General features: G+C 37.8%; 1 protein-coding gene across 2 annotated transcripts in view; it reads right to left on the reverse strand.

Moving 5' to 3' along the window:
• Positions 1-24,673, reverse strand: part of TTC27 (tetratricopeptide repeat domain 27) — a 143,992-nt gene extending 119,319 nt beyond the window's left edge. Inside the window, exons 1-6 of one of the 2 annotated variants that reach the window (XM_010987780.3) lie at positions 24,383-24,671; positions 23,024-23,201; positions 20,890-21,019; positions 17,799-17,939; positions 13,648-13,750; positions 1,776-1,940 (exon numbers count right to left, since the gene is read on the reverse strand). In XM_010987780.3, coding sequence (XP_010986082.2) covers positions 1,776-1,940; positions 13,648-13,750; positions 17,799-17,939; positions 20,890-21,019; positions 23,024-23,201; positions 24,383-24,482 — 817 coding nt within the window. In that variant the 5' untranslated portion in view covers positions 24,483-24,671. Of the gene's footprint in view, positions 1-1,775; positions 1,941-13,647; positions 13,751-17,798; positions 17,940-20,889; positions 21,020-23,023; positions 23,202-24,382 lie in introns of both variants that reach the window. The other variant, XM_064494607.1, reaches the window with a different exon arrangement.
• Between the last annotated feature and the right edge of the window lie 2,960 nt (positions 24,674-27,633).

The following is a 27,633-nucleotide window of genomic DNA, read 5'->3' on the forward strand; positions in this document are numbered from 1 at the left end:
GTGCTTTAGAATTTATAAGGTGTTTTTCCCATTTCAAGTAAAAGAATGAAGCCCAGTGATGACTTTAAAGTGCCTTTTTATAAAATTACAGAGCCAGTAAACTATAGGGCCAGCACTCAAACCCGGGACTTCTGCCACTAGATTCCACTAGAAATATTATCATCTCCATGTAACAGATGAACAAATGTAAGTTCTGAAGGGTAGTCACTTGCTCAAGATCACAAGTTTTCAGTGTCAGAGCCAGAGCTTACAGTCAGGGCTTTAGGTTCTAAATCCCACAGTCTTTCTATTACACTATCTGGCTCCACATAAGACCAACATTTTTTTTCATTTTGTATCTGAAAGAACTTGCAGAACAGCATTAAGGGAAGCAAGAGCTCTGACATCTATTCTCTGGCGAGAGTCAGATTACAAAGACCCTTGATTACAAAGACCAGTCTAAGAAGTCTGGATTTTATCCTGCAATGAGTCTGGCTCTACATAATACAACACCCTTTTAAACATGCTGTACCAAAAATAGCTATTGAGATGGTCTAACACAGCTTACTTTTTTCTAGTAAGGCTACAGCTGAATGGAAAAAAATACTAATCTGATTTTCATTTTATATTCGTGAGCACACCTATATTTTTAACTTGGACAAAAAACAGGAAGAACTAGCTAGTAAATACACCAACAGCTAAAGCTGACTATACAGGGTACTATGCTATTAGTTTTTTAACTTATCAAAAAAAAAAAAAAAAAAAAAAGGTCTATTAGGACCAAAACATTTAAAAACATCATCTCTGAAACTAACCTCACAATTTGTACTACATATCACTATATGCTCAAATACAAGACTCCAATTCACACATGGCCATTGTTCCAAAAGTTGTACGTTGGATATTTAATAATTTTCCCCACACAAATAATGTAATAAAAGGTGGCCAAGATCCCAGATGAGGCCACAAAGCATATTTATCTCATAATATAGCTGAAGGACTTTACTGACAGGACTAGCTCAATAAGCAGAGTTTGGGGACTAAGAATGAGCCTTAGAGATCACTGAGGCCTAGCCTCCGGAGGGTCAGTGACAAACAGCATCAATCACCTCAACAGTCACAGAGCCCAGGTTCAACAGGTACAAGTGGTGTGACCAGTTGACGATGTCTGAGTTTCATTAACGTCTTCAATATTGAAAGCCAATTATATTGTGAGACTAGGGACAGAGCAATACATTAAAAGAAAACCAATGTTTCTTATTTGATATTCAGAAGAAACACAGATTTTAGGAAAAATTCTGTAATTTATTTGTTCCTCCAAAAAATATTTATTGAGTGCCTACTGTCTGCCAGATAGTGTTCTAAGACAATGAAGAAACATCAAAACAAAATGGTTCAAAATTTCTGTTCTTAAGGAATACAAAAAAGACAGGATGGAAGCCATAGTGGGTATTTACAAGAAAGGGCAATGTAGAGAGGCCAGACTAAACTTGAGAATCAGGAGGGGCCTTGGGAGGCCCACATCCACAACCAAATAGGCAAAGTTCATTTGTGTACTGCCATATATTACTAACATGTGTCTTACGGAATTGGAAAATAAATGGGCATCTTCAGGAAGAAAAAAAACATATAATTTCATTTTTGTTCTAACACTATGAACTCTAAAGATAAAAATTTTAAATCCATTTTTGTAAAGCAGAGAACATAGAAAATCAAATACAGCCAAACTGCCAATATATATATTAGTTTTACCATAAAAATAAGTCAATTATTTACAAAAGGTAAAAAAAACTTACCTGCCAAATCAATTTGTAATCGGCTGATGTCTTTAGCAATATCGAACTGATCTTTAGCTTTTTTATATTCATAATAATATAAAAATACATATGCACATTCCAGATGGAACTGAATAGCCAAATATCGACCTGAATCATCTACAAACAGATTCTCTAGTTTCATCACTGCAAGACAAAAGATGAAACATTAAAATCTCTGATAATAATAATAAGTATATTATATATATGTTCATGTATAACTGAAAAATTGTGCTCTACACTGGAATTTGACACAACATTTTAAAATGACTATGACTCAATAAAAAATGTTAAAAAAAAAGAATAAAAATGTATTAATAAGTAAAATGTTGGGTCCATAATACGTGAAGTATATATACTACACAGTTCCTGCTCTTACAGAATTTCAAATCTGGAAGATAAGGAACACATATAACAATAGTATACAGCAAGCATTCTCTGAGCACTTATATGTTCCACGCTTGAAGCTAAGGGTATTACATACATTATCTCCTTTATTCCACACAATCCTAGGAGATATGATTCATGACCCTGCTGTTTCTTATTTTAGAGTTCTTATCTTAATCATGATATAAAAAAATATGGTAACACAAGGTGATGAGACAATGTACCAAATGAATCCGCAAAGATTTAAACAATATGAAAATCTAATGGAGAGGAGATCTATTTACAGTTTTCCATGTAAAGAATGTCGAAATTCTCCCTTAAAAGGAGAAATAGATATATATCCGTATATATCTAAGACAATATGAGTATCAAATAGAGAATGAATAAGTATTGGCTTAGCAGTCAGATTCTAATTTATTTCTCTAAATACCTGAGATGAAAAGATGGGAGGGTAACAGCCTAGTAACATGGTAACTGAAATGAGATAACTGTCAATACTAATTATATATACAAAAGGGGTTACTTGGCATTCACCAAGGAGGTATCCAGCAGGTCACTTCATCCATCCCTCCATAACATCCCTGCCAAACTATTCCTCACAAATGATGCCAGTGACAAGGTCAGTACTTCCTAAAGCAGTTCACAAGAATGAAAGCATAATGAATGAAGAGACGATGCACTTACACTGTTCAAAGATTGAGAATCAGTTTTCTATCATTTAAGCTGAAAGGGAAGTGATATTGACTGCATGCCTCCTCTGCTTAGCACTGGGGGGTTTTACATGTTGTGTTAATTCTCACAGTGATGTACTTAGGGCTGATATTAACCCCATTTAATTCACTAGAAAACTGAGCTTGGACAGCTTATTGACTAGTCACCTCAGTTTGACTAGTTAAATGGCAAAGCCAGAATTTGAATTCAAACTTGTTGGGAAAAGGGGAGGAGGGAGTTGGCAGAGGAAGGACAAAGGTGTTGAGATGATGTTACAAAACCTAATCTACTTTATCACCTCGTAATCTGAGAGAAACCTATAGCTATGAAACAGACATTCTTTGTCTCACTGTGAACTGAAATTAAAATGAAAGAAAGAGAAAGTTTTTCTATATACTACCAGGCTTTAATGAAGAGACTAAATCAATATGTACATATCTTACTTCAAAAGGCAGATGGGCATCCAAATGTGAACTTCTCACTGTGAAAATCCTTCCACAGATTTCCTCCATGCAAACCAAACTCAAGAAAAGCTCGATCTGATGATACTCAATACTATCAGTGAGCGCTTCTTCTTTTTAAACTTTCTTTTCTTCTGTCTGCCCATTTTTCCTGAGTGTCTAGCCATCACTTGTAGAAATATAACCTCCAATGATCTCAGCACAATTCGCAAGTGACAGTGACAGTAATCTTCTCTAAAGGTTCTGGATGCAAACATATATTAAGGGATGTGATGCTGGGCCAAGGTTTTTTAACATCCTCTCTCAAATATCACAAAATGGTCATTTCTGTATTTAAGGAGATTTGCTATGTTGTGATTGCTCATAAAGGTCTAAAGAAGACTGTCAAATTTAAACTGTTCTGATAGCATGTAAGTCACATAAATGCCCAAGGCCAGATGTCTGCATCTCTCTTCCCTTCTACCTACCACTTACCTACCTACTGCACATATATGTAAGTATACGTGTGTGTGTGTGAATCTGTGTGTGAATATATACTTACATACACACACACATATTAGTACAATTAGTTTTGATCTTGTACTTCTGTGCTTTTTCTGCATTTCTTATGTGTTCAAGGTCAAAGATTGTCAGAAAAGTAGGGAGATAGATACTAATTTTTTTTTTAAGAATTAGTTTAATCTTTAGATTCTAACAGCATGACTGATTACTCTCTCAATAACACTTTTAAGAAGTTGGATTTAAAATTTTTAATACATTTTTGGGTTAATGATTGTGCTGGAAACAAAATAAGGAATACTCAAAGAGCAAAAACTAAAGGAAAACTACAACCTTAGGAATTAAGCACATATTCTGCCGTATTCTGCCCTGAAGCTACCTACCAAACGCTTGGGGACCTTAAAATCCTATTCTGATGGCTGCAAGGAGCACTGAAGACAAAAGATGAGGCCTGGACCCTAAAATCTGAAGTACAGGATTGCTCAATTTCTTAAATATCTAGGATATTCATCAACAAAACTGATCAAATATGCCCTAGCTAAAGCCATTTAGCTGATTTCCATGGCTATTCAGATAACAACAAAATTCCTAAGCACGCCCTCTCATGTCCTACCCAGTCCTGGACCTCCATCTCCCACACTGTCTTCTCTGCTCCAATCGCAATGACCTTACTTCAGATTCTCAGACATTCTCGCTCATGCCACACAGCCTTTAATGGTTCACATAGGCACTTTCTTCTGGCATCAAAGTCTCCAAAGTCAGCTGTGTATCAAGACTAACTTGTTGGTCACTTACAAGATACTGCTTATCTTCGCTTATTATAGGCCCCAAATCCCTTATCTGCAACACTGAGATCAAATAAATCCCTGCAAACCTAAAGTGTATTTGCAGTTTTTTTTAGGGGTAAAAGATCTGAACTGACCTCATTTGGCAGCAAAATTTGACATGAATGGTTGGGTAGAACTAGCCCTCCAGAAGATAACAAAGGATAGAGGAAATAAGAGTGCAAGTAAGATGAGGAATATAAGCTTTTGCTGCTTAGGGGAACCTGGGGCTCCTGTTCGCTTCAGCTAATTTTTAAAGCCTACCTTCTAGGATTAAAATATGGCAGAAGATTGAAAATAGTCCAAAGGTCTCACATCTATCAACAGAAGACCAGGTGAATAAACTATAAAACACTCATATACTGGAATACTAGACAGTTGTAAAAGCAAAATGATCTTCAGGATATATTAAGTAAAGCAAAGTGTCAATGTGTGTATATATCTCTGTGTGTATTATATTTTGTAAATGTTAAAAAAAAAAAAAGGAAAGGAGAAAACCAAAAGGCAAAAACACTAGAAAAATAAACCAACAATTAATAAAACCATTAGCTAATAAAGGGAAAGAGAGAGAAGAGAGTAAAAGGGAAACAGAGATGGATGAAAAACTTCTTGAACAGCCCTTGTTACAGAGTTTTGACTCTGGAATCATGTAATTGCTTTATATATTCCAAAAATAAATCAAGAAGAAAAAAGCAATCCCTAAAAATTGAAAACAAATGGAAAAATAAAATTCTAACTATATAACAAGTTACTGACAAGGGAAAGAATTATTTCAAGTGTCTTTAAAACATTTTGACTTAGAGCACAGTACACATCTTTAATGTAATATATTCTAAGGGCAAATAGAGCAGCAAAGAAAGAACAGAGCTTTATTCAATGGTCTTATTATAAGTAGGAATGCTGGCATTGTTTTGAAACTTTTATATACACAGTAAAGCAAGTAAGTAATTATGTTTATACTGTTAGGAATAAGATTTTCAGTTTAAGAAAATAAGGAGATATATATATGAAATTAAAGATACTGACACACTGAAAGGTTAAATTTTAATTGGAGCTCCTTGATCAAGGTCAGGGACTTGGCAAGCATGTTTGCTGGATCCTGGTCTAAATGGGGATTCAACCAGCATGTTTGCCAGGAGCAAAGCCTCCAAAAGGGCCTCAGTGGAGTGCACGCCTAAGTTGGAGACATGAGTTATGCTTTCCCCAAACCAGAACTAGTGACTTGACCAAAGACTCAGCCAGCATGTCTGCAAGATCTAGGGCTCACTCAGGGGGTTTGCTGAGGCTAGGGATCAGTCAGAGACTAGAGCATGTTTGCTGGGGCTGGGGTCTGACTCAACAGGTGTGCTCAACAGGGCCAGGGATTTAACCAACATTCAATAGATTCAGGTCAATGATGAAGTACTGTGCTCTGCCAGGTCAGGGCCAAGGGAGCAGACTGCACGGTAGAGGCTAGAGTTGAAGAGACAGTCTGCATGGCTGGGAGATTGATTACACACAGGAAGATTGTACAAGTTCTTATTAATAATGAGGTTAATGGGGAGCTTGATTATTCACTGTCAAAGAAGGGAGTTATAAATTTGGAAGAGAGAAGACTAAAATAAACCCTGTGATACTGAACTGGAATTGGAAATGATGTAAATCCATGGTTTTTAATACATACAGAAATAGACACAGACGTACACAAGTACTTATTTATACACATATACATACTTTCTAGCTATGTCTGTTGAAAGACTTTAAAAGGAATCAGAGCTCCTTGGAGTAATTACTGATTCCAGGGCTGGAGCAAGTAAACACAAAATGAGGCTAAAACATCTTATGTCAGAAAATAAAGTGCTCAAAGATATGTGGAAAGGGCACAGAAGCCAAATTGAACAAACTCCCACTGGCCAAATCTGGGATAATCTGATCATCAATATAATTAGAGTAACAAATAATAATCTACTGAATGAATTAGGAATCTGTGAGCTCATACTAATATCAATTTATAAATGCATAATTTCAAAGTTTAGTGAGGAATAGGAGACTTACACAGTCTCTATGTACATCACCATAAAACACTAATTAATTATAAAAAATAAAAATCAAAAACTGGAAGCAACCCAAATTTCCATCAACAGATGAATGGACAAACTGTGGTATTTCCATATAATGGAACACTACTCAGCAATTAAAAGGAATGAACTATTGTTATATGTCACAATATGGATGAATCAAAATAATTATGCTGAGTGAAAGAAGCCAGGTCCCCCACCAAAAAAAAAAAAAAAAAAAGACAGAGAGAGAGAGCAGACTGTATGAATCCATTTTTATAAAATTCTAGGAAATGGAAACTTATATATAGTGACAGAAGGCAGACCAGTGCTGGCCTGAAGAGGCCACAAGGAAGCTTTTGAGGGCAAAGTATATGTTCATTATTTCAACTGTGGTGATGGTTTCATCGGTGTAAACATACACCCAAGATTTACAAATGGACTTTATAAGTATGGTTAGTTTACTGTATGTTAATTATATCTCAATAAAAAAAGTTGTTTTTGAAATAAAAATACAAATAAAGAGAAAATGGATAACTCTGTAGTAAAGAAGACTCACAAAAACCACCTTAATCAAGTGACCAAAGTATCACCAGTAATGGGACAAACTGAAATCGTATGCCATCTGCTAGGATGCAATGAGAAAGATACAGCATGACTTCTGTGACAGTCCTGGATTGAAAGAGACTAAACCTAACACTTGATTCTGGACTGGATCATTTTGCTATAAAGGACGTTTTGGGGATGACTGGCAAATCTTGAATGGCAGTAATTAAATGTGAGTACTGTACCAATGTTAATTTCCTAACATTGATGGTTATATAGGAAAATGTCTTCGTAGGAAAAACACCCTAAAATATGCAAGAGTGATGGGGCATCAAGTCAGCAACTTATTCTTAAATGATTTCAGAAAGAGAGAAAGTCTTTGTACCATATTTGCAACTTTTCTAAAGGTTTATGTTTTTAAAAAAACAGTCCAAAATATTAGCAATTAAAGAAAAACAACTAAGAACACACCATGCCTTTCCTATGAAATTAAAATTTAATGCTATCACATAGCCCTGGTTGATGAGGATGAGTTCTTATTTACAAAAGAATTCTCGGGGAAAAAACAAAAAGAAGAAATGACTGAATTATAAAATCACTAGGTAAGTACTTAAGGTTAATAGACAGATTGCACTCTCAGAGCCAAATGCAGCCCAGTCGCCTAAGTAAAATGCCAACCAAATGGCAACGTCATAAGACCCTGAACTGTTGGATGGAGGGTGTCCATCATAAGCCATGAAGACCAGGGAGACACACACACAGACAGGAAAGGGCCAGCCAACTCTAACTCACTTCCTCTAAAAAAAATCCTCTTATCCCTGACCTCCATCTTCCCAAGCTCGTTTCCTAAGGTTGCCCCCTCTGATTTTTCCATCCTTTTCCTGCCTCTTACCCCATTTCAACTATTTCTTCCATCTTATAATTTTAATCAGTATCTACTGAGTTATTATATATCTCTGGAATTGTGCTAGGTCCTACAGAAAAGTTTAAGCCCTACTCTTCCCTAAAAAGGAGATGGGGGGAGAAGCAGCAGGGAGAGAAGACACATGTGGCCAGGGGCTGCTACACCGGACAGCACAACTCTAGCTAGCAGTTGCAAGTGACAGAATAGAAGGTTTTTTTAATTACCAAAAGGAAGCAATTTGTAACAGTTACCGACCTAAACAATGGAATGGGCTCCCTCTCAAAGTAATCTCAAGAAAGCCCAAGGAAAGAGGAGATAACTTTTCTGGACACAATTTTCCAACAGACTCCAGCATTAGGACGAGTGGGAAGCTGGCCTACAAAGAATCACATTATTTTACACCTGGAAAGGATTCAAAGATCATCTTTACACAGAAGGAAACCTTGATTGGAAGTCAGACAAGTTGCCTAAAGTCATGTAGGGTGTCAGAGGCAGAAAAGAGACTGAAAGTCAGATCTTAAAACACTATGTTCTGTTACCTATCTTGATTGGGACAATTTCACAAGTGTATACATATGTAAAATGTCATCAATTGTACACTTTAAATATGAGTCTTACTGTAGGTTAATTACACTTCAAAAAAGCACACAGACCCACTACTATACTTCCCTATGCCAAGTCTTCAGTTCTATCTCATAGAGTTGTTGTAAGGAATAAACTAGTTAACATATTTAAAGACTTAGAACAGTGCTTGGTATAGAGTAAGCACGTCTGAAATGTAAACCGCATTATCACTATTAAGATGTTAGGATTCTGCCCTAATGATCAGTTTGGAGAAATGTAATGAAAAGAAGACTAAGCAGGATTTGGGGTCAGAAACTCCAGATCATAGTTCTTGTTCTTGGACAATCTCTTTGAGTCTCAATTCTCTGTAAAATAAGTGAGTTAGCTGCACAAGATAATCTCTAAAGGGGCTTTCCAAACTAAAGATTTCAGACATGGACTAGGATCAGAGTTGTAGGAATGGAAAAGAAGGATGCATATGGAACCCTTAGGGAAGAATTGATAAGATTTAAGAACTGGCTAGATATGCAGAATGATGGAAAACTATGAACACAAAGGTTTGAGCTTCGGGTAACTCAAGTTTAAATAAAAAATGGAGCATGTTGACCCAACAGACATTTACTTATTATTTTAATAAATTAGTAGGTTCTACATGGAAATGAATATTCATGACCTTCTGGACCAAAATGTCAAAGAGTACATTTAAAATGTATGATAAAACCAAAATCTCTTCTCATGAGATTTTTTTAATGCTATATTAAAGTGAAATCCCTACAGATTCATATGGATAACTATAATAAGTATATTTAGTATATTTAATGACATTGATTCCAAAGTATTGAATTGATTTAAAAAAATCAATGCATACATCAGTCACCAAGAAACTATCTCTTGAAGAACTATTTCGATGTGGAAACCATCTAAGCCTAGAGTCACAGAGCTGCCTGTAGATGTTACAGTGGAATCTCGGACAAAGCATTTTAACCTATTTTCTCTTAAACAGTGACTTCTTCATAAGCCCATCTTCAAATATCAAAACCTCAGTATTACATCTCATGCACTAAATGGAACATGTTTTCAGTACCAGATGCCACAATAAATGACTGTATGTCCTTAACCAGTCTTCAGAGAATCGTGGTTTCGTTAGTATGATATTCAAAAGAGTGCCTTAAAGTGCACTGAGGAGCAGACTTTTCAAGATTCTAACTCACTCTTTTCATAGATGTGATCAGTCCACCAAAGTTATGCTGACATTCTGATGGGCTTTATTCCACTACACTGCACTGATGTAACATTCCTGGACAAAAACATAAAGATCACAGTTGCTTATGTTTCGTAGACTGAAAAAAAAATCTTGCCAACTTTTTGATGATCCTTCAAGGGCAACATTTCAAATATAATATTCTTCTCTGGATAGTGAGCAATATTTCAGTTATAACTGACTGCCTGGTCAACATTTGGGTCAAATCCCAGAACATTTTTAAAAATAAAATTGTTTATGAAATGTTGCAGTTTAAGGCTATCTGCAGACTTATTTAGACATAACCAAAATGGACCAATTTATGACTAGATAAAATGAAAAATGTCGTTAATTAGCCTAGAACAGCAACATAAAAAATTCTTAGTTGCAAGGCATAGCAAATGATATGCTGAAATATACTGCAGAAAAGAACTGAGCCACTTGGGGAATGAGTCACTTAGAGTCATATTTTCCAGATATCCTAGTTAACCATTTCTGTTTAGGAACTAAATTTTACCTCTTGGAATAGAATTCTCTCTAAAACACATCATATGGTTCCTATCTCTTAAAATTGTACATAAAGAAGGGTTTTTTTCTTTTCTTAATACTTAAGGGTCATCATTATGAATATTAGTCACTGAGGTGTGGTAAAGGTGTAGCCATAAATGTAGATTTATGTAATATGGGATAAAGAGAAGAAATATGGCTTTGCCTAAAGCAATTGCATCAACCTTGATTTCCTTTACAAAAAAAGAAAGAAAAACTCCCAATGACACCTTGTTTTTGGTTCATTTACCAATTTTCTCTAAGAGTATAATGAAACATAGAAAACAATATAATATGCTACATAGCATAACGTAATGACCTTTTTACAAAGTTAAATAGTGGGCTGAATCCTGATGCCGTCTCCTTGCAAATGCTTTCACTATATTCTGGAAAAATCAACTTATTTTCCCATTAATATCAGTAACATTCAACTCATCCCTGGCTTTTAAAATTTCACCCAGTTTTGATTTGCAGACACACACTACTATATATAAAACAGATAAACAACAAGGTCCTACTGTATAGCACAGGGAACTATACTCAATAGCATGTAGTAACCGATAATGAAAAAGTATATAGATATATGTGTGTATACCTGAATCACCATGCCGTACACCAGAGACTAACACAACATTGTAAATGGGCTGTATTTCAATTAAAAAATCAAATGAAATAAGTAATGGTAAAACACACACACACACACACACACACACACACACAAACTTGACCCAGTTTCATGAACTAGAAGCTTATCCCAACTCCTCCTCCTCCCTTGCACTGTTTGTTTATGGAATGTTATCTCACTTCATTTTAAAAATATGAGATGGCATGAATGGGGGAAGATTTAGTCTACACATTTTTCATATTACTAAAAATAGAAAGTAGACAATGATGTCTGCTAAATTGGGCACCAGGTCTTAATTTTCTCCAAGTCCCACCTCATATTTCACTTTGAAGAGAACTCCACACCTAGGCGATGCCATTATGAGAAGATTCAAGGTCCCGTATGGTATCTGGGTAGGATTAATTTTTTCATAACTTCTGCAATATTTCGCTTTTTGAAAAACTCTTGTATAGAAGTTAACTCTGATAAAAACTGCTATCGAGATCAAGGCCAAATAAAGGGAGTTCTGCAACTTCTCCCCTAAAAAGTGAATGTAGAAAAGGCTCAATAAATGTTGGCTATCACTATTCAACAAATATGTAGTATTTATTATTTTCTAGGCACTTTGCTAAGCAGAAACAAGTGAAAAACCAGCCCTCAAGGAGCTCAAAACCTAGAGAGTTGCTACAGTCCTAATGAAAATATAGGAAAATATAGATGGTTCAATAGCCTAAATATGCTCATAAAAGTCTTTTGTAATCCAAAAAGCATTAAGCTAAAGACTTTTGCAGGAAAAAGAAATATTGCTTTTTGGGGGAGGGTCTAGCTCAGTGGTGGAGCACATGCTTAGCATGCACTAGGTCCTGGGTTCAATCCCCGGTACCTCCATTAAAAAACACATATATACATGTATGTAGCTTTTCAGTTCTGTTACTTCATTGTATCATTGTAGATGTACTGAAATATCACTGCATAGAAAAGCAAACTAACATTTAATAAAGCTATCTGCTACCATATGTCAGGTTTAAATCTCATAGCAGAACAAATATTCTTTTATATATACAAGGTTTAAGCTCACAACATATATATATATATATATATATTTGTGTACAAATCTGATCTAATAAACCCTTGCTTGTTCCACAGCCATACATTACCTAAAATCCTGAACAAATATAAACTAAGTCCAGGTATAAACAACAGAAATGAATCAGTTATACTGACTGAATAATATTTTCCTTACTTACTCATTTTAAATCATGCATAAATGTTCATTTTATCTAAGATTAACATGTGTATATGTATTTCTGTCTTAGATCAAAATAAAACTTGAGAAACTAGTTTCTAGCTTAGTAATATATTACTGCACAAATTAATGTCCTCTCTAGTGTATTGTGACCTAGCTTGTTACTATACAGATGTATCTTCAAAGGAAACAGACTCTAGAAACGTACAGGAGCTTCAAGTACACACACACACACACACACACACACACATGAGCTACCTTACACCTTCATGCGTGTGCTTCCTCAATCAAGCGCAGATCACTGCTTCTCCACCCACAGTGATGCTAACCACCCCCCAACCCTATACACACATGTGCACACATATACACAATGACTCCATACTCCCACCATGTGAAAGCAACACAGGCTTTGGAAACAGGTACACCCAACATCAGATCCCTTCTCTGAAACTCAGAAGTCCATTTCCAAATCTAAGTTCATTTGTGTTCTGTATTCCTTCACTGCAAAAGAACTTGTTTTTGTTTTGTTTGGCAAATTTTCCCAAGAACAGTCATTCTGAAATCTCAGGGAAATCAAAGTATCCAAGATTTCTTCCCTTTTTCAAAATGTTTCCCTAAAAAACATAAGGGGTATCTGCAGCAAAGGCATTTTACATGGGTGTGTGGTTTATGATTATTTGGCAAATTTTACATTTATATTCTAGGCACAATTCTACATGTACATTATATATTACAATAAAAAATAAAACAAAATGCAAAAATGCCTCTCTACCCAATGTCCTCCTCAGTAAAACGTATTTTCTACCAAACGTTAAAAAAAATCTGAATCCTTTCTTCATGTACTCAATAGGGTATAGGATAATTTCCTATTCTGCATGTAACAATTTACTCCAGTTCAAATTAGTTACGATTTTTTTTTAATAAAGGGAGTTTACATTTGTTTCTAATGAGGCTTCTTGTATTCAAGAACAGAGAAAATATTTAAATACCTTCAAGTAATCTGTGATAAAATCATGGTGACCTGCATAGAACAAATCACTCTTCTTAAGTAGGTAATATAAATAACAGTGATTGCCTTTTTAAAAATTTAAAGACAAAAAAGAAATCCTATAATCTGACATCCTAATCATTTGTGATATTCCAAATCCAGAAAGAATGGAGAAAAGAAGAAACCACCTCAAACAAAAAGTTACAATCAGCTGTCAAGGAATAAATTTAAAAGGAATGTCTCAGCCAAGAAAATAGAAAGGAGCTACATGATCGCAGCAAACAAAACCTGCTACATACCCTGATCAACACAGTCTTCCGCAAGGGCAAAAAGCTTAGGGGAACGTTCCTCAAGCAACTGCTGGTGAATATTCACACATCTCAAAGTCCACCACGGCAAGCTCTAGAAAAGAAAAATACCCAGCTGAAATAAAAGGACCTTTGGGAAAAAAAATTTTACATTAATTCCAATCAATTTTTAGAATTCTTTTTTACACTTGTGAGATTAAATTTTTTCTTCAGTAAGCTTACCTATCAATGCTATGACATCAGAAATAAAACCCAAGGTCACTGCTTATGTCTTCCCCAGGAATAACACCTCTCCTCTGTCCTTTCAAAGCCTGTATTTGTAGCCAGCTGGGATTCCTGATACCATTTTGAACTTACCATTTCCTCCTCTAAGATGTTGATGCAATCATCCCACTCTGCTGTGGCACTCTACCAGCACCATAATCCAACACCAACAATTCCGGGAGGCCTCTCACAAGAAACTCCTGTGGGATGTTTTTTTTCCCTCTTCTCACCTTACAGCACTTTCTCTGTACCTCCCCTTTGCAAACACATTTCATCGTATTCGTGTACGTCATCCCTAGCCTGCTATGTTGTCTACCATCCATCCGACAAGATGAGAAACCCAATCTTACTCATCTCTGTATCCTCGAAGCAATGCATGTTGTGCAAACTACAAGGTAAGAAATATCTCACATTTAGATATTGCCCACACTGGGAAGATCTCGTCCACACCCCCCTCCATGAAGCCTTTTCCCACCAGGAGGGCACACACTGGTCTCTCACTTTTCTGAACTTGCACACTGTGCCTAGAAGTTAGCACCACACCAGAGAGCTCTTGGTTTTCAGGTGTGTCACTACCTGGTCCATATATTTCTGAGGGTAGAGACTGCATTTTATACATTGTTTTAACTAATGCACAGACTGAGAACACAATAGCTTTTTCTCTATTCTCTGATGTTTATTCTTATCAACACATCCTTGTTTAAAAAAATAATAAACCCAACAACAAACAACAACAGGCCAATACAGAAGGATACACCTTGAAGATACAAGTCTCTTCTGCCTCAGCACCATCCTCCTTCCCCAGAAAAATCCAAGACAGAGGTTGGTATTCTTCTGGATCTTCGTCCATGCACATGCATGTGTGTGTGCAAGTAATAGTACTGAATATTTTTGATAGGCTCATTAAAGTACAAAGTATGATCATGCATTAAATCATCTAAATTAATTACAACTAAGTTACTTTGAATTCTATTACACGAACGTGTGAGAAATTAATTGTCCTGTTTTTTACAAAAGCAATACACACTAATAGGAGATCATGCTTAATCATCAAAAGCATTTTCTTTTCTTTTTCACTTGAACTTAATTTCTCCATCTGATTAAGGGGTAAAATTGCCTGCCTCCCTTCTAAACTGCTACACAACAATGCAATCACAAGTGAATTTTGACTCTATGACAAAAGCCTTTCTAATTATTAACGCTGTTTCCTCAGTCCATGTAAGGAAAGGTAGAATTATCTAATAGAAAGACGTTTTGCATCATTTTTAATTTAATTTTCTGAGGCATTGCCTCACTTTCATTCTTTTCCTATCACTCAGCTAATGAAGTCAGTCTATATTTCAATTAGCTGTCCCTTATCTGCTGTCAGCAGTGAGTGAGTCAGAGTTGGCAGCATACTCTTCCCTTTTCTAGACATGGGAATTTAGACAGAGCCGGTCAGAGAGACTACCCTTTTAAGAGAACATACACAGAAGATGCTCAACTCTTAAAAACCAGACCTATAAACTAACTCCTAACCCCAAATCTTCTACAGGAGAAGGGCGAGTGTGACACAGATAAAGAAAGCTCAGTCTATTTTCTACTAGAAAATAAAAGTGCCTTGTTCTATTTGCCAAGAATCGCTTACTAGAAAATTTGAGGCATTAATAAAAAAGGAACTTGAAGCCTTGCTTTAGACAGTTCCTAGATTCTGTCTCCTGATTACAGCACTTAATACAGAATGCTCCGATTGAGAAGTCACACAAGTCAGTAACCTCCCAGAAGGCAGGGAGCTTAGTGTACTCAAAAGAAACTCAATAAATGTTTGCCGAGTTATTCCACTATATAAGTAGGGAAACTGATAATCAGAGAAATTCACTAGCCTAAGGTGACACAGTTGGTAAGTGGCTAAGCCAGACAAATTCTGGTCTGATTCCAAAGCCAAGACTATTTTCACTCAACATTTACATTATTACCAATACTAGTCTATATACTTCACAGGTTAGGGGGTAGGGGAAAATCATCTTCCTGACACATTTCTTAGGAGTCAGTCTACTCAAAATTAATTTAAAAGGTTAAGATTAACTTGGATAAGTGTGTGACACTTCTTTATCATTTTATTCTCATTTATCAAAGAAGTCTTTTTTTTCTTAATTTAATTTTTTTCAAAGAAGTCACTTTTAATCATCATCATTTAGAGAATGATATATTAAAGACCCAAAGGGAAAAAAAAAACAGTAACGTTTCAACTGAAAGACAAGGTTTCAGTACAGAACAATCTCTGCATGCTGATGTAGAACAAGAAAATAGGGTTTTAAGCAGAAATCGAAAGTTCTTAAGCATCTGCCAAGAAATTCAGGTAACTAATTTCTCCAGCCCTACCAGGTATCACATCCACATCCAGCATTTAACATGTTTATTTGTTCTCCTGAGCTGTTGCTAGTATATGTACCTTTTTCCAAATGATCCTTAACGTACTTGCTAATGAAAGTTTTCCATGAACAAAACTTCAGACTGTATCGCTAACTCATTAATGACCATCAGTCTCACTAGAAAGTAAATAATCCATTTGGCAGCCTCATGCCTTGGTGATACTTTCTTAGAGACAAGTACTACTCAGTCTATAAGATTATTTAACTCAGATCAATTTGGAAAACATTTTTTTTACTGAAGCTAACATCACTAAAAAAAAAAAATCAAAGATAAGGCCTTCTACCTGCTAGGATATGTTGAAACCGATCCATTAAAAACACTTCTGGTACAACTGATTCCAAGCCCTCTGGCTCTCAGGTGAGTTGCCAAAAGAGGCATGATTCCCTTCTTACCTCTTCTGTGTCTAAACATAACTGCTTAGGAAAGTAAGCCTTTATACGGTACAGATCAAGGCCAGTTTGCCCACAGAAATACTGTGTTCCTTAAACTTTTTCAGCTAACACTTGTAAATTAGGAGAGTTCACGTAACATTTAGATTCACTATTTCTGGAAATGTGAGGTCTTCAGGCCCAAGCTGCAGCTGTCAGAAGAGGAGTCAGAGAGCTACAGCCTGTGGGCCAAATCCAGCATGCCACCTGTTTACCTACAGCCTGAGAACCAAGAGTGGTGCTTACATTTTAAATCACTGCAAAACAAACAAATAAACAAACAAACAAACGGAAAATACTTTGTGGCATGTGAAAAGTATATGAAATGTAAATTTTGGTGTCCCTAAATAAAGCTTTATTGGTACACAGGCACACCCATTCATTTACATTCCACCCACAGCTGCTCTCACAGTACAAGGCAGAGTTGAACAGTTAGTTGCACAGAGCCTGCACACTGCACAGCTGACAACCTTCACTAATCCTCAAAGACTTTCCTTGCATCTCTCTTGTGGCTTCTGTCCCCTCCCACTGCCTATTAGCTTCTGTGAGTATGGGTGCTTTTCTCACTAATTTATATGGGCCCTAAAGACACCATATGACAGATATGCTCTTCTAAATCCAAACCACATCATGAAACAAAGTAGGATGTGAGCCAAGAAACAGTAATTAAGATGCACAGCAAGTGCTTTATTTCTGGCTATTATTCAGCATCCCTACAGGAATTTCATAAAAGACTCTGAAGGATGTTTTTAAACCTATGTGTATTATTCAGAGAATGAACATTTACACATGTGCACACATACATACAACACATATACAATCCTATTAAAGAGGCTTGGTGTCTCATTTTATATTAGATGAATCTCTGGAGGAGTGACAGTTTTTGCTTATTTTCATCAGATTTTAAAATTAAATATCTAAAGAAGACTTAGAAAACAAATATACCAAGACACTGTCCGCATCACACCTAAAGTTTGAGGCTAATCAGCACAAGAGACACACCTGAGTATGAATCTCCTGCTCCTTTTCTTCCCTTACCTGAATAGCTGTCAGTTTATGTCTTACAGTCACTAGGATAATTCGTGCTAACAACAGCAGTATGGGCTTCGAGGTCAGGCTGTAGATCGATTCACCATCTAGAATGAGCAGACTCAGAACAACTGCATCCAGTCCTCTGACCTGGAAAAAAAATTTGAAGCTAAAATGATATAACTTAACAAAATATTAATTTTTATGTATCTTACAAGATATGTACTTTCCAGTTAATCAGCTTTGAAACAGGCACTGGCCTGTTACAGAGCAACTGGCACTGGACCAACACAGCATCATGAATGCTCTTAGCAGTCTACAATTCCAGCCTGCCCTGACACATGGCCACCCATCCGCTCGCACTTTAGAGGAGCAGGGTAATCAAGAAAGTGCTACTATTGAAGAGGCATGATGACTTCATAGATTTACATACAACAGAAAGTAGTCAAAGTGATCACTTTGAGATGAGAAATATGTCTACCTGTTTTAGCACAAATTTAGATTATTATCTTCTGAATGAAATCCCTGAAGATAAACAAGTGATTTAACAGGGCAACAAGTAACAAATTATACAAAGAGATTGTCCATGATATACTACTTGAGTAGCATTACCTCTGAAAATCAAAGCCAGGGGTTGGTTACTAAACATCCTACTCTTCAACTCTAAGTTCTCTGGAAACAGCATCATAAGGCAAATAATAAATAAATGAGTGAATGCATGAATAAACAAATAAATAAATTTTTCTTCCTGGATTTAACTTGCATCATCATCATTAAAAAATTAAATAGTTTTCTATCTCCTGCTTAGACAAAGCAGCCTCTGCCTAACGCTGTGCTGACTTCTAAATGTGCTTCCAGAGGTTCTGGGAAATGGCTCATTTCTAAAGAGGACTGATTAATTAAATTAAAACAGACAAAACAAAGGTTATATCTCCCTGAGGGAACAATTCCCCAGTCAAGAGAGCACAGACATATAAAAATATCTATCAGAACAGTGAAAAAAAAGTCACTGGAAGCTTGAGATAAATTTAATGTAAAAAACCAGATTACTAGGAGATCAACTTTTGTGTGTAAGAGGTGACCTACTCAGACATGGACCCTCAGTGCTATTGTGCTGAGGCTGGTTAGCACCAGAGGCCGGAAAACAGTGCTAAAAGTGCCAACGCCGCAAGTCAGAGGCAGGGAAAATTAATTCAGCTTTGGTGCCTATACTCCATGACCATAAAGTATATTCACAAATATCTGTGCTTCACAAGAACTAAGAAACATAAATCAGCACAGGAGAATGACAACTAGAAAATTCTGATGCGCCACTCCCCAGTTTAAAAACTTCAACTCCCTGTATCTTCCATATTCTCAGATTACTGGCAAAGCATATAAATTGAATAATCATCTCAAAAACAACCTGATATTACTAAGGAGAGCTGAACACGCATACACCCTAGAGCACAGCAACTCCACTCTCAGATACACGCACCACAGCAAAGCTTCCCCGTGCTGGGAAGGGTTTACAAGGGTGTCAAAATAATGATCCCCTCAGTCCTTGGGGTGCCCAACTACAGCCTGGGCACCAGAAGAAACAGCCTTCTCCACTTAGCGTACTACACCAAACAAATAGTACCCTTCTTAAGTAGGATGTGCTTGGAACTCTTGCAAGTGACTCCCAGAGGATGCATTCCCAACAGCATTGTACATAGTATATTGCAAAAAATGGAAATAACTCATCTGGCCATCAAGAGTAAAACGGATATATAAATTGTGGTATATTCATACAGTTGGAATACTATACAAGAGTAAAAAATGCATAATTGTATAATTGCAAAAATATACCACTGAGCAAAAGCAAGTCACAGAAGAGACCAGCTCAAATGCTCTCCCCAGTCCAGGCCCTCGATGGCCACTGTGATTGCAGAGGGACTCAACATCGGGGGAACGGCAGTCAGGAAGCCCTGCTCTACAACACTGATGTCGGAAGCCAGGGGACTGATTTAGCTGACCAGGGAAAGCCCAATCCTAAAAATGTAATGGGAAAGTACATTTCCAGGTAAGTGATGCATATGTTTTTAAGTGCCAAAATCTTAGGGATTTTATTTTAACCACTGTGGATGAAAATTTCTGTAAAATATAGATTAAATTCCCTTCTTAGACATAAGATACAGAAGAGCTTTTAACCTTTCAATAATGATTTAGGGCCAGCATTATGAATCTCAATTTTTCTCTTACAGTATAACATCATGACTCAGTAAACTGACATGCACAGAAGTAACTGTTACGGCTTCAGATTACGGCTGCCTCTGTGCTTCTATTCCCACCCACCAGTAAGTGACTTTTATCTCTAACAACTCATTTTCCCTTCATTTGCTACTTCTAATTCTGAGAAACCTGGGAAGAGTAAACATGTGCCTTTAGCTGCATAAGCTCTGAGTGCTAAGGGGCCCTTTTTTCCAGGCCGAGTGATTGGTAGTTATGCTCCAGTTCTCTCGGGTGTCTGGGTAAACCAGTTACCATACTTCATTTTAGGTAGCACGTCATACTCACCAAGCCCTGCGGATATGTTCTCAAACACTCTGGAGGAATTCAAACTGCACGCTCTACTGACGACCTACCAATGCAGGTCAATAGTTTATCTTCACATACAGATAATAAGTCGTTATTACCATGGAGCAACTCTGCACCACTTTAAGGATATACAAATAAGTGTATTTGTTATATAAAGGAAACTGTCCCTGGGAATTGTTCTTAAACACAGCAGCAAAACTTTCCCGCAACAAAATCAAACAGGTCTCCAGATTTGCTGCTTTGCCAGAGCAGATCTTTACGTAACTGTGGTAACACATGTGGCTGCCTGCACTTTCATAAAAAGAGCAGCGATCAGAGCTCCACAGAGTGCAGATTGTCTGAAGAGGGGTCTGAGACCGACAATGGAACTTTTGGAGTTATGTGAAAATCTGATCCATGAATAAGCATTCTTAGTAGGTGTGATACAAGCTATAATGTCATGTTTCTTCCCTACCTACTATTAACTCCCATTTATAAAGAACTGTTCTTAAAGAATAAACAACACAATAATACCTATATTTGACATTTCCAAGAAGCATACCTCACTGAAGTGCTGGAACAAAACAGGTGGCAAAAAATCCTGAAGGTGTAAATCAAGAGGAGGCCCCGTCCAGTTACTCTGAACGAAAAGTTGCAAACTGCTCACACCAAGTAGGAATATCAGCTGTTGTCTGCATATAACAATAGTTAAAGAAAATATAAGAAAGAACAGTTGAAGAAATAACCATGAAACACTAGCACTGTATAACCACAAACATACTACTATTTCATTTCTATTTTATTAAAAAAAAGTAAGATATCCACCAACATTTATTGAGATTATCTCAGAGGATTATAAAAAAAATTCTGAAACCTACACAATTTAGGTCTGCAATGTCCAGTATTATCACCATGAACTACATACAGCTCTTATAAATTTAAATTAATTACAGTTAAATAAAATTCCAAATTCAGTCCCTCAGTCACACTGTCCACATTTCAAGTGCTCAACAGCCGAATGTGGTTACACAAAGTTGTTTTCAAATATTTTACTGATCCTGTACTACCAACTGGTAGAACAAAAAATACCCTAGAAGTTTCACTTGAACCTATTTTTTTTTTCCAGTCCTACTTTGGCTTAAGATAGGAATGGGTAAGCTCATTCTGTAATGGGAGAGATCATAAATATTTTAGGCTTTGCAGGTCACATGTGTTTCGTTTTTTACAATCCTTTAAAAATGGAAACATCACTCTTAGGCACTTTGGCCTTGACCCACCAGCCATAATTTGCTGACTCCTGGATTAAGACAAAAACAGGGAGGGATTCAACTCTAACAAATAACAGCCAGAGAACCTGGACCTTCATGCTGAAGAAAAAGGAAAAGCCGTCATCCCCTTCTCCCCATACCCACTAGGCCCTGCCTCAAAGGGAAGATTCTTTAAGGAAAAAAAATCGAACCTACAAGCCTATGGCAGCCAGAACATAACACTCTGGGTACAGCACAACTGAGAGCGGAACGAAGGATGAGCAGAAAACAGGTGAAACAAGAGCCTGTTGGTAGTCAGAAGTTAGGCAACTTGGGGAAACGGGTGTGCAGAAGACCTTAAAGCCTTCATATAAGCGTCATAACTAAAACTCAAAATCCTTAAGGTGAACAGAGAATCCAGTTTAATTTCAAATACCTCAAAAGGAGGCAACTGAAATGTCTCTTCTCAGCTCTGTGACAAGCTGGAATTCTGGTCTACTAGTAAGTAATGCATTTGTGTGTACGTGTGTGTTTTCACATGTACCACACAAAGCTAATGGCTATGATACTGCACACCCATCTGACAACAAAATAATAATCAAGAATGACATTGGAGGAATGTAAACTACTAGTAAACCAGAAAAACGAAAATGAACGATACTAATTTTTAAAGTAAAATAAAACGTCTATAGTAACATTCTTTTGTGAACTCCTTAGGGATACAGATTTTGTCTTATTTATCTTCACAACCTCAACACCTAGCCCAATACTTGACTGGTTGAAGAACTAAATGAAGCCATTCCCTAGAAATAATGGTAAAACAAAACTGCATGTGTTTTAAAGATAACAAAACTTGATGTGGTTGCCACAGATGGTAGAGGGAAAAAAAGGTATATTAACAAATTTACAACAGTAAAATATAAGCCACTAAAAACTTAGGTTACACTGCTGGTAACAATCTGTTATACTTAATCCTATAAAATTACATAAACGTCAATGGAAGAAGGTAACCCAAAGGTTCCATAATAAAAACATTAAAGATAACAATTCAAAACATAGTAAGAGCAGTTACGATTATCACTCAGCAATCTAGAAATAGCAAAATGGCTAGTGCACACTCTCAAGTTAAAAGGAAATAAAGTCTGAAGTTTTTCCGATGAGTAAAATCCATCAGACCTAACCATTTGGGAGTTTAGTTGGTTAACGGCTACCACCCAGTCATATGCCAGTGTTATATACGAAACTCATATCCTACAACACTTTACCTTTTTATTCTGGATGGTCCCCTGGAGAGAAGCTCTTACACAGATTATTCGGTCCATCATGAATCCTGACTAAACCTAAAGCCAGGTTTTGAACAACTGCAAAAATCAGTGCCTTACACTCTCAAGGCACTATTAAATGAATTCAGGATCTGTTTCTCTATGAAAATTTCATATAAAATTCTACCTTTTGGTTTTGTCCAAATCTGTTGAGTAATCCAGAAATGTTACTATCTGCTTCTCTAGGTAGTTGTCAATCTTTTCTTCAGTTACCGTTGTTGAATTAAAAATATTTTGAGTCAATGAATTTAAGAATATGGCCTCACAGTTCCCTTCTAGAAGCAATTGCAGGAAAGATCCACTCTCTGTAATATAAAAACATTAAGCCAATAATCCAAAGAACAATTATTTTCATACTGTTAAGGGTAACACTATTATTAGTTTAGTATGCCAAAAAAATGTATATAATTAGAACCCTTTCTATACATTAATCACAAAACACTGAGCAAATCCCCGTCATTATACACACACCATTTCTCCTGAAATTTGGAGCTCATCCATACCATGAGCAGCAAGGCAGATATTAGACCCAAAAATAATACTCCTCATTAGCAAGTATCATCGTCCTTCTGCAGGGAATTCAAAAGGATTCCTACTGACAACAGAAAAGTTTCCTTAGTCAGAACGTTTCCTTTCACAATCTGGCTCCTCCTACCGCCACTGTACTCCCTGATGAAAAGTTGGTTCACTTACTCTTCCACTGATATCCCAAAACACATGCCTGCCTCCACACTTTTACACTTGTGATTTCTCATGGGGAACTCTTCCATTTGTCAGTCTTACTCTTTAATCAAAAATCAGATCAAGATGGACTTTTTCCATAAGACTTTTCCAGACCCAGACTTTAAAAATAACCTCTCTCCCAAAGCACCTACTGTGTATACATACAAACATGGGTACGCGTGTGCGTACCCATACACACATATACAGGGCAATTATATACTGTCCTAAATTGTTATTTCTCTTATATGTCCAACCCAAATCCCACAACCAGATGTGCCTATACCCCACTAGTAAATAAATGTGCCTTTTAATTCTTTATCTCTCCGGTAAATGTGCTTTGGTTACAAGATTACATCTTTGCTGCCCCGTTTCAGCTTCTGTGCTTACCAGCTTTGTGGCCCTGAATAAATTACTTAACCAATCTGTACTTAAATGTCTTCATCTGCAAAATGAGAATAAAAGTAGTGTCTACCTTACATGTCTATTATAAAAATTAGATGACTGAATAAATGTTAAAGGATTAGAAAAATGTTATTATTACTGAACTCGGGAGATGAGAAGTTTGGGGTAAAGACATGCAGAGAGCCTAAGGACCACGGCCCCCATGTCAAGGATGCAATAACTCAAAGCCTTAAGGAATCAGCTAGATTTTGGTAAGAAAAAAATAAAACCAGGAGGGATGAAAACTCAGCCGCCGACACCCCTTCTCCCCACAGTCCCCACGCTGGCTTAAGTTCCTCCCTGGCAGGTGAACCCCTCTCACCCGAACCGGCGACTCCCTCCTGCTTCCACCGCTGCCTCTCAGTCTCAGTAGAGAAGCCCCTCAGAACTGCCAGCTCCGGGGTCCACATCACCCCAGACATCGCTGCAGCCAAAACAGGTTCCTACGACGGTCACACAGGCGTCAATAAAAAAAAAGTGAAAGGAGGAGTCTCCAATGACGCCGTAGACTAGTGGCGACAGTTCCTGTGAGTACAGCAACAGCCCTAGAACCCCATGTGAGGATACCGGCAGAAGGAGGCGGCCATGACGGCAGCGCGGGGAACCCTGGGAAACACACGCACACTCTCTGGCGCCGCTTCCGCCTAGGAGCCCAACCCGAGTCTTTGGCACTGAGCATGCCCAGTGGGGATGCCCCGCCCCGAGCGGGGAATGGGCAGTGTTTGGAGGGGGGTGCTAACTCTCCCCAGGCGCGCTGCGGGGAGCGGCAGCAACAGTGGAAGGCGTGGAGTCCTCCTTTACCGCCCCGGGGGGGAGACTGGTTAAAATGCTGCTCAAAGTCTTGCCTCACCGTGGTTTAAGTTGAAAGTCCGTGGCTTTGAGTCCTAAAACTTTTTTGGGTCAGAACTCTCCCGACTACTGATGAACGCAAAAGCACGTGGGCCTTTACTGCCAACATTGGGGTACCATTTCAGGGAATTGGAGACCCCGTGGAGTCCGCGAACCCCAGGTTAAGAACCTGGTCAGCAGAGAAGACTTTTTTATTCCTGAATGAATTGAAGAGTAAGAAAGTATCTGGTTTTGACGCTGCCACTACATAAATCAGGAGTGGGTGGGACATCTGGCCGGGCTGCTGGTGCAGAGCAGCTTTTGGAGGCTAGACTCTGAGCGCTGCAAAAACCTGCCGGCCCTGCGTGGCTGCTGCCCAGCACAAAGCTGCGCCTTATTCGCATGTCCTTTAATCTTCGTGGCCCCATACCTAGGCCGAAACCGAGCTCTGAGAGCCGGCCTTGGTGGGGCCTGCACTGTTGAGTATGCCTACCATACATGATCCAGTAGAAAGCTGCAGGGTGACTCAGACCACACGGGACTCAAAAGGAATCAAGTGCTGTTCTGGCAGAGCCTCCTCCAGGACCAGCTCCAAGGCAGGAAGCTGAATAATTCTTAATTCACTTTCTTCCGTAAAATCCAGAGCCCCTCCAGACTTTGGAAAAGGTGCTCAGCTCATCTCAGCCGCTGCCAGCGGATGCCAAAGGGAGCCAGACCCGAGCTGGGAGGGAAAAACAGATGCCCTGGAATGTTTTCTCACTGAGAAGTAATTGAAAAGTATTTGTGCAGAGAACAGTATTTGATCCGTGGGTCTATATGATTTTTGAAGCAGAAAATCCAGCGCTGTGGAAACTATTTAGACAGTTGTTAAAGATCAACAGTTGCAGAAACACACTGACCACTACACCAAGTTCCTCATTTGTGTGTAGAGCCCCAATGACCCACAGGGTGAACTTGGAGCTTTCACTTTAATTCAAAGTTTATGTTTTAAATGTGATTTTTGATACCATGATACTAATTAAATCTGCTAATTTCCCTTGAAGCAACATGGACTTCAGTAATAAAGGGGAAAGAAAAAAAATATAATCTCAATGTTTAAAAATACTGAGTGGAAACTGAGTTGGTGGGTGAGATATATCCACTTTAAGATCAGTGTAGAGCCTGGCCTGGAAGGTGTGGGGAACCTGGATGTTACTATTTATGAATCTTTTTATCTTGTGCTGGTCAGATTTCTCAGGGACTCTTTAAAAATCTCCTACCTGGATGGTGTCTGGTTGCCAGAATTCCAGAGCCAAGTGGAGCAAGAAGCCAGGAGTCTCAGAATTCAGGACCCAGTCTGTGTATTGGACCCTCTCCAGACCACCACAGAGGTGGTGGTGGGGAAGCAGTGGTTCTGGATGCCAACTGCCTGACGCAGCTGTGCAACAGTCCTCTTCATTCTAGCCCCTCCTCCTTCCACCCCATAATCTTCAGTCCCAGAGGCATCTCGTGCTCCTAGTTCCTGAGTCTCTCAGGGATTCTTCAGCGGAGATAAAAGTTGGTCTTAGCTTTCCCATTACATTTTTAGGATTGGGCTTTCCCTGGTCAGCTAAATCAGTTCCCTGGCTTCCAACATAAATGTTGTGGAAGCCATGTGGCTTAACTTCTAGTGGAAATAAAATTTTAAATGGCCCCCATGTTCAGGAATTATTGAATGTAATACTTTTACCTGATACTTCAGCTATGATTAAGATCCTGGGGCATTGTAAACTTGACTGTCTGGAAGCCAGGGAGAATCATCCTGCCCATAATTCTGAAAGGAATGTTGCCCTTAAAGAGACCAACAGCACCAAATCTCTGTCATGGTTCAAAGAGATATTTCTCCAAATGGTAACTTAGAAAAACTGGCTAAAGAAACCCAACAGTTAGCCTCAAAAAAGGAAAAATAAGATTGGAAATTCAACAATTGTTGGTTTGATAAAAAGAGAAGCTCTGGTTTGGACCAAATAACTCAAATCCTACAGGAGACTAAAATCCCCACTCTCCACCATTGTGCGTGCATTAAACAATTAGTCTACTAACAAAATGATAGCCTTCATGAATCAGTATTGGTGATAATTAAGAAGGCCACAAAACCCGCCTACCTCACTTGTCCCAAGTATAACCCAGGGAAGACTGCTGGTTCTGCTCCCAGACATTTTAAACCGCTTACTGGACCATTTGAGGTCTGGCAAATAGGTTTCATACAACTTCCTCTGTCTAATGAAAATAAATATGGTTTGGTCCTAGTCTGTATGTTTTCATACTGGACCAAATCTTTCCCTTGCAGGCAGGCTACTGCCTCTTCTTTGGCTAAAGTCTTTTGAAAAAGATTACCTGGGAAATTCTTCCAAGCTTCATAGTGATCAAGACACTCATTTTACTGGCCAAGTGCTTCAGCAAGTCTATGCTTCCTGGCTGGTTTTACAACACTTTCACCATGCTTACCACTCTCAATCCTCTGGTTTAGTGAAACACATTAACAGCATTGTTAAGACTCAACTGGCAAAATTTGTAGAGGTCCTCCAAATACCTTGGGCTAAGGCATTGTCATAGGTCCTTCTATCACAAAGGAAAAGATCAATAGATGATTTTATAATAATTTGAAACTTCTATGAGAAAAATTAAAAATTAAAAGGCCATCTGGAAAAAATACAAATATGATAAAAAATCAACATTCTACCATACAAATAGTTCATTTATATTAAGACATCCTAAGATAATACA

This window comes from Camelus dromedarius, chromosome 15, assembly GCF_036321535.1.
Source record: "Camelus dromedarius isolate mCamDro1 chromosome 15, mCamDro1.pat, whole genome shotgun sequence".
In the NCBI taxonomy this organism is placed as follows: domain Eukaryota; kingdom Metazoa; phylum Chordata; class Mammalia; order Artiodactyla; family Camelidae; genus Camelus; species Camelus dromedarius.